General features: G+C 36.1%; 1 protein-coding gene across 1 annotated transcript; it reads right to left on the bottom strand.

The window, feature by feature from the left end:
* Positions 1-144: 144 nt before the first annotated feature.
* Positions 145-8,123, bottom strand: CUNH1orf146 (chromosome unknown C1orf146 homolog). Its single transcript, XM_068141253.1, has 5 exons — positions 7,953-8,123; positions 5,938-6,031; positions 4,696-4,864; positions 1,785-1,863; positions 145-519 (listed from the first exon to the last, which is right to left on the bottom strand). Exons 1-5 carry the CDS (start codon positions 8,019-8,021, stop codon positions 400-402), a joined length of 531 nt encoding a protein of 176 aa, XP_067997354.1. The 5' UTR covers positions 8,022-8,123; the 3' UTR covers positions 145-399.
* Positions 8,124-8,343: the final 220 nt, after the last annotated feature.

Genomic DNA, 8,343 nt, shown 5'->3' with positions numbered 1-8,343 from the left:
TAAGATGTTAAAAGTTAATAAGACATCAGAGAGTGTTTAACAAACACACTGTGTAAGATTTACTATGTATACCTGTATTTTTTAATTGTTTTGAACCTCTTATTTAAGATACATTAAAATATCTTTTGAAATGATAAACAGATGAGCTCATGTTCTGAATCCAGTTAGAAATAAAGAATGGCTCTTGTATAGTGCAGTGAACCACTTCCTTTTTTAATTAGAATACACATTTAGTATAATGTATGATATTTTTCAGTGTATAGTTATTCAGTACAAATTTTCATTTCAAATGCATAAGTTGTATATAATCTGTTGAAATGTAACTATCTGAAAGAACATTTTATATTTTGTTTAAAATGTAACCACTCTACTTATGAATAACTTCCCCCAAATAGTAAATTAATTACTTTGCCACTGGTTCTCCTGGAGCATCTTCCAAACGGGACTGTTTTCTATTATTTGGGCTTTTGTCATTACCATTTTGTAACAAATATCATCTGCTTTTGGCTTGGAAGTTATCTTAGGGCAGAGAAAAATATTATGAATAGAATATTATTAATAGAATGCAGTAACTTCAGTAATAGAAGAACATCTTATTTTTCAAACTGGCTTTGCACTGCATATAATGTAATGGTCCTGACAGATTGATGCTCTATACTGTCATCACTCCTCATGGGGCTCTCCTGGTGAAATTTGGTGTAAACTTTCTGAACAAATACAAAAGCAAATGCAAGTTTGTGGGATCAGCAGTAATCTTAAAAGCTTTCAGGTCAATGTTCTATTAAGAGACTGGGCCAGACACCAGTGGATTCCATAAAATGTTGAAGTTCCATGTTCAATGTGGTAATACGTAGTTAACAGCTTTTGCCATGCAGTAAGTGAAATGTGGCTTATGAATACTCTGAATCCACTGATGCTTATGTGGGCATCTTAAAATAATAAGGCATTTTTAGTACACTGGATGCTGCTAGTACTATTGCAGTGAGTATCCAATTTAGAATTTTCATGGAAAAACATTCTTTAAAGCACTTAGTAAATTTAGTTAATAATGTGTTGGTGCATACAGGATATGTTGCACATACATATATACACAGACAAATGACACTCATTAAGCTGTGGCAATCATACTATCATCAAAAATCCACAACTAGCGTTCTCAGATTGGCACTGTAAGTCATTACACATTTAGCTGTCAGGATGGTTCTGCGCTAGTATCATAGAATCACAGAATTGTTAGGGTTGGAAGGGACCTCAAGGATTATCTAGTTCCAACCCTCCTGCCATGGGCAGGGACACCTCACACTAAGATCAGGTTGCTCAGAGCCACATCCAGTCTGGCCTAAAAAACTCCAGGGATGGGGCTTCCACCACCTCCCTGGGTAACCTGTTCCAGTGTCTCACCACCCTCATGGTGAGGAACTTCCTAACATCCAATCTGAATCTACCCATTTCTATTTTTTTTCCATTCTCCCTAGTCCTATCACTACCTGATAGTACATGATATTGAAGACATCCTAACTCAACAATGGTAAATAAGAGCTGAATTAGCTCTTAAATACCTGTTTTTATAAGTGCTACTAAGAGCTCTTAGAGTTACCTTTAACGTTAATTTAAAGACTCAGCTGAACCATCAGCTTAACAGTCCTACCTCAATGTATTACAGGGCTTGTGGTTAATACAACCCAAAAAGTTCCAGTAAGGAAAAATAGATTTTATATTTCTTGGCTTTTCCTGACTAATAAAGTTCTGAACAAATACTTTTATGTGTTTGCAATGAGACTTACCTTAGCTATAGTTAGCATTAACTTAACAGTTTCAGCAGTATTATGAACTGGTATTATGCGTAAATTACTGCCAAAGAATCTGCAAGTCAAAATAAATTAAGGTTACTTTAAGAACACATGTTCAATTTGTTATGCTGTAAAAGTCAAGAAGCATTCCCATAACTTCTTACTGTACCCTCACCACAAGTCCACAGAAGACTGCTTTCATCTTTAAAGGCAACTGGAGAGTTGATGCTGATTGTATAGCCACTGCACCACTTGTTTAGGTGGGACTTGGAAGGGCTCATTTCTTTTTCTAGGGGTTTTTGACAATCAGTCAACAGTTTAAGCATGTGTACATTCAGAGAAAACTAAACCCTCTCCTGCTGTATGGCTGAAGACTCTTTTCAGTGCCAGTAAAAAAAAAAAAGTTTTGGTGTGTTTAGTTGGTTTTGCTTGTTTGGGTTTTTTGATGGCTTTTTTGTTTGTTGGTGGGGTTTTGTTTGTGTTTTGTTATTTTGTTTGGGTTTTGTGTTCAGTTTTGATTTGTTTGGTTGTTGGGGGTTTTGTGTTTGGATTTTGTTTTTATATATTGCATTTTTGTTTAGGGCTTGGGAAGAACACAGGAAAGTATCTAAAAACACTGTGCTAAAAAGGCTTAGAATTTGAACTAAATATTTGTAGTGTAGCAATCTGTAAGGTATTATTGCAAAATTCATTCAAATTTATATAAAATTTATTTTTCTATAAATAATGTTATTCATGTGATTCTTGAGAGCTGAATCTGAAGATTTAAGATACTGGCACCAGTTGTCTTTCAGTAGAGTAAAGGAAGAGAGTGAGATCAAAGCTTTGACAAGCACAGAGCTTCTCCTTAAGACTTGTGTCTTAAACAGGTTGTAACAATGACAACAAAGTGAACATTGCTGCTGTTTTCTGTTGTAGAGTTAAAACACTACAGGGACTTAACAACAAGGAATGAGGAATTTTAAATAATCAAAAATTTAATCCAAAGGAAGTGCCCAGCTGCTCAACTACATACTCCCTAGTGACCTCCCTGTGTGACTACCACCTGTTCTTCCCCTCAGTCTGCTTGATGACTTGAACTTAGTCACATTAAGACCCATGCTGTGTAGATACCTGATCTGAGCTTGGCTGCCCTTTCGTTTAATTATCAGAAATAAATGTTAAAGGCAGTGGCCTTTCCTATGATTAGGTACTCAGGTCACTGTTGAATTTTGCTGAAACTGAATGCAGAAGTGTGGTTGATTTACATTTAGGTATCAGGGAAATAAACAGATGCAACTTTGCTAATCCCAGCAGTGGGTTAAGCATAGCATGAATGAACAAAGTGCACCAAAGAAACAGTTACTTGTACTTGCCTATAGCTGTGAAAATCCATTTCTGTCAGCAGTTTTACTTCAGTTACCACAGGTCTAAATTTAGTTTATATTTTATTAATTTGATCAAGGGGCAGAAGAGCGGCCGTTAGAACACATAGCTGCTCTTTGCTCCAAGGTGTTTAACATGCAGATTTACTGGGGATATTAGGGGAATGCTCATCTGAGCTGTGATAATGAAGATTGCTTTTCTCCCACTTCGCCCCACGACATACATAACCCTGTGTAAAGTGCTTGTGGTGTTGAACAGCAATCCCATAATGTCCTTGTTAAAAGTAGTTTAAAAATCCTTCCCCTGGTTCCACAAAACCATAAATATGCAGAAAGAAATAGGGGCCTTGGTTGTTTAACCAACCAAATGTGTGACTTGTAGTTTGAGAGAATACGGCACGAGTTTCAACCCTGCTGATGCAAAAGCTCAGCCAGTGATCTACATACAGTAGCAGAACTCCAGGTAGTAAAAATGCACATGCATCTAAAATATAATTGTGTCATCTCAACATCAATTGGCTATGATAGCCTGCAATGACAAAACAATTATTGTGATTCTATTATTTTAATAAAATTACAGACTTTCTAAATGGAATACAGTTTCAAAAGATCACATTTGTTAAGAGGGACCAGCACACGCACAAAATCAGTTGTGCATAACCACAAAATAGATTGAGAATTAGCACTGCCACCAGCTGAATAACATGTTCTTGCTGAATAGTGGCAGAGCTTTTAAGACCTCACATGAAAATTTATGGAATTTTCACAAATGGGTAATAGATCTCCTACATTTCATCCTAGACACTGTACTGTTCATCAACATTTGGCAGTGTGCCCAGGATTTAAGGGAACTGACGCTAGTTTCAAGGAAGTAAAGATTAAAGACTCCATTAGAATAGTCACTTCTTGGTTGTCAATAGTGAAAATCGATTGCAGTCAGGACACTACTGTACCTACCAGAAAATAGCTTTGACTACAAATATGGAGCACAATCTGTTAACTGTTGTCAACAGGTATATACTGAAACATGCAAGTGTTCAGGCATCATTAGAAATCACAGATAAAGTTTTAAACAAAGCAGTTTTAAGGGCCAGTTTTATATTTTTGTTGTAAAATAACACTGATTATTCCCATTGTTGTAGCTGTGTAGAATAGACGCTGTTACATGTAAACAGATTTTTTAAAGCTGGCAAAGCCTTTTCTGGTGGAGAGTTGCCTGTTCTGTTGTGAAAATGACCAGGGAAAGATGCTGACACAGCTAAGAAATTGTCTAATTTTCCAGGCAGAAAAGGATTACATTACAGAGCCCTAAACTGACTGAAAGAGATGTTATCTGGTGTGTTTGGAGGAACATCCTCTTCTGTTACCTATGATGTATCAGATTGATTGACATAGTATTCTTTTCATTTAATTCTCCAGTGCATTAGAAAAACAAAATTCATATTCTTGAACCTAATTTCTAAAATAATATTCCTGAATGTAGAACTGCTATTTCACTTCATCCTAGCAATAAAACATTAGTTTCAATATTGAAATCATACCTTCTCTGAATCCTAAACATGATATTCCATTCTTCTGGTCCATGAAGGGCAGCTGACAACACCAAAAAACTGTTTCGATGAATGTTTATGAACTTCTGAATTCTTTTGGAGTACCGTTCTTCCCCTGCCATAAGCAATTCTTGAGTGTCTGACAGCATAAATGCAACACCTGTCAAAGAAATTGATGTAAATGTACACATCATGGTAGTAATATGCTAAGTTCTCACCACAAACCATTTAAACCATTAGTTTAAAAGGTGGTAGAACAAAACATATGAATGGATTTACACATCCTCACAGTAAAATGCAATCATGAGATTTGGCCAGTGATGACTAGCAATTTGAAAATGAAACTACAAATAACTTGGAGGTTATTTTCTACCATAACAGAAGAAAATTCCAACTGTTAAATCCACTTGAAGTTACAGATATTTGAATGCACATGCTTCAGGAACAAGCAACTGCTATAACAGAATGAATTTAGGGCAAATGCAAAGACTGAATTGCTCAGCAAGTCCTCTTTCTAAATGAGATAAACACACCTGTAACATCTTAAAAGTTAGCTAAATTGTCTGCCATGGAAAATGAAATTATAAACCTGTTGACTTAAGTTATTCTGGAAGGGAAAATTAAGCAGGCTGAAGTTTAAGAGGGATACAAAAAGACTAGGCCAACATGCACTGTGTTAGTCCTTACAGTTCAGGAAAACAGCAGATAACAACCTGTCTAAAAAATTCTCTGCTTTAAAAAGAAAGGGTAGGTGTTTCATATTTGCAGTTGCAGCCATTTCCTAATCAAACCTGCTCAAAGAATCCTTTCCCTAACTCCTCTGCTAGCACCAGGTCTGCAAACTCAAGTTGGAACATGAAATCTAAGGGTCTTGGTTCAGTCTTACGTTTACAGCCATGAATACTAAATGATGGCTGTCTTACATGTCAGTGGCACTCAACCTGCTTGCTGAGTTATAACAAGAATTTACTGAACAGTTCAGCTGATGATTACCAAATCTGATGTAGCTGTTTTACAATATGTCAAAAAAAAGGTAAAAACTAATGAAAATGTTTAATCCCCAGAGTTCCCTGCTTCATCCTCTGATTTACGTGCAATCACAGCGCAGCTTCTTCAGCTGTTGCCAGCCAACAAGGCAGCTTTTATTCAGTTCAGTGTAGCCTACAACAGGGCCTGATACTGTACCTCGTTAGAGATGATGAGTTTCGAAGTATAAACATCTAAGTACTGTACCAGAAAGAGAAAATATCACGGATCCAATTTCCACTGAATCTGAATATCGAACTCGGTGTTGTTGCCTTTGTAGAACTGTAGAAATTTCACGATTCTGAATAAATGTTAAAAAGTTATTTTAAAAATATGTTTTCAGCCAACAAGTTAGATAAAAATATTCTTAAAGGATTGTCTGAACTATTATATATAGAAAAAAAAGTGTTTCATTTTTTTTTAATTTGCAATAAAAAGGTAGTAAAATGTTAACTAAACTTTTTTAGTTAAAGAAATGGTAAAATATTTGGATTGGAAGTTCTCAACACTGAATGACAATTTTGTATGCATACATTCAGTTTGCCTCAGGAAACTCTTGCATAATACATAAAGAAGTTCAAACATTTTGCAGTCTATTTTTGTAAGATGTGCTAAAGGGGGATTTACAGAAGTGAGGAACATACAACAGTGTGTTTCTATGGCTCTGGTTAATTAGATGGTATTATTTTCACAGATGTCAGCATTTCATCTGGATGATAGTTCAGAAAATCTGTATGGGACATGATTTTCTTTAAAGCTTTTTGACAGAATGCCATCCACTCAGGAAAACTAGAACATTGCACTATGCAACATAATCATCTAGAGAATGGAGTGGGTTTGGATGTATTTTTCAGCCTGCAAAATGGGTTTCTGTAGTATGTTCTATAGAAGTCGCTTGACACATTTTGAAGATTATATCACTGAATCCTTTGTAGCTAATAACGTGTTCTTTAACCTATTAATTTAAAGTGTACCCAACCTGCCTATAGAGGGAATTGTCATGATTTAGTGGAAGAGTACAAAATAAAGCCAGTGCAGCAAGTGAACCCTGAAGGAGGCAGTAACCAGAAATGTTATGCTTTCAATTGGTCTGAAAAGGGAACACTCACTGACAGCTGCTGCTGAGGTTTAACTACCATTTTAGAAACACTCACTGCTTCTTCAAAGCCTTTGCTGACAGTGAATTATTTAATGCACAAATACAAATAACAGCTAAAGAAAAGGATAGCTGCACAGGGAAAAGAGAAAGCTCATGATCAAAACTGATACAAAGCACTATCTTTGTAAGAGAAAAGCCATCTTAGAATTGAATTCAACTATTTCCATACATTTGCTCACCAGGAGGCCATTTTGACTACAGCTGGGGCGCTTATTAATGAGTGATTTAGACTGGTGTCACTGCTCTCCAATAGCTCTCACCATATTATGGATTTAGTTGTTGAAGTAGTTCCCAAACTGGAACAGCTTACAGGCTGTCATTCCAAGACAAGCAAGCAAGAACATGCTTTAAACTGAAATTATTCAGAAATTACTTCAACACCATTCACCCATTTATGCAGAAGAGAGAGGGTGATAACCTTGTCAGCTAAACTGGCATAAGATATCCTCACTTGTGAATCAGAGCCCTCTTGTATCTAAATTCTCATTATCCTTCTGGCATGAAATTGGCCTCAGCTGCAGAAACTAATTACCAGCTCCTTGACATACCCTTTCAGTTTACTGGGGAGTAGAGTCTAGGCTTACATCAACAGATATAAATCTATATCTGTAAGACTCACTATTTAAAACTGAATTTCACAATGCCAGAGTAATAATCTACCCTGCTCTTGGTACAGCATAATAGAAAATAAAACGTTTAGGCAGGAATTCAGTAAATCAGAAACATTTCAGATGGAAATATTTATAGAGCTAATTGAAAGCAGCATCATTTCAGTGCAAAAATGATGAGTCAGGAGAACAAGTCTAAATCTGCGTAACTCAAAATAGCAAGTGGCAAGAATACTAAATAGATGCAAGAGCAGCTAGGAGGAAAAAATACACACAAAAGAACCGGTACTATAGCAGAAGCAACTTCAGACTAGTATCACTTTTTTTTTTTTATCCTAAAAAACCATTGAATTCATTGACATTGGATAAAATATTTCCATGTATAAAATACAGGAAATGTTTATTTCAGTGTTTCTTAGTGAGCCAGATGCTACTCTTGACATGTGGTATTGTACCTGCAGACTGCTACTCATAATAACTGTTGTTATCCATCTTGACTGTTCCTGCCCACCACTTTCTGACATTTTTTTCAAGAGTTTGCAATGAAATCTCAGATTCCACTTCCTGAAAAGCTTGGGAAAAGATGACAGATAGTACCTGCCAATTAAACAGTTGAAATGTTTAAGGCACATGGGTCCCTTAAAGGTTTGAGTAAAGGGAACTGAGCACTACCCCTTTCTGCCCACTACCACTGAACTACTTTAAGATGGCAATTAGATAGCTAAATGGTTTTAAGAACCTGAATCTGAGAGGGCTTCCTCTAAAGAGGAAGGCATAACAGGGAGAGCAGCATAATGAATAAATAAGTGCAGAAAAACATTCCTAAAAGCACTTAAGTAAGGAATG

The sequence above is a fragment of the Melanerpes formicivorus genome, unplaced genomic scaffold, assembly GCF_026170545.1.
Source record: "Melanerpes formicivorus ecotype bairdi unplaced genomic scaffold, bMelFor1.0.p_v2 SCAF_7, whole genome shotgun sequence".
NCBI classification, from domain to species: Eukaryota; Metazoa; Chordata; class Aves; order Piciformes; family Picidae; genus Melanerpes; species Melanerpes formicivorus.
This window is presented reverse-complemented; position numbering and strand designations above follow the sequence as displayed.

Coding starts and splice junctions, on each gene's coding strand:
- CUNH1orf146 (XM_068141253.1), bottom strand. CDS start 8,021: ATGTCAGAAAGTGGTGGGCAGGAACAGTCAAGATGGATAACAACAGTT. Junction 6,032..7,952: donor TTATGAGTAGCAGTCTGCAG/GTACAATACCAC, acceptor ACATTTATTCAG/AATCGTGAAATTTCTACAGT. Junction 1,864..4,695: donor ATGTTTAGGATTCAGAGAAG/GTATGATTTCAA, acceptor TTTGACTTGCAG/ATTCTTTGGCAGTAATTTAC.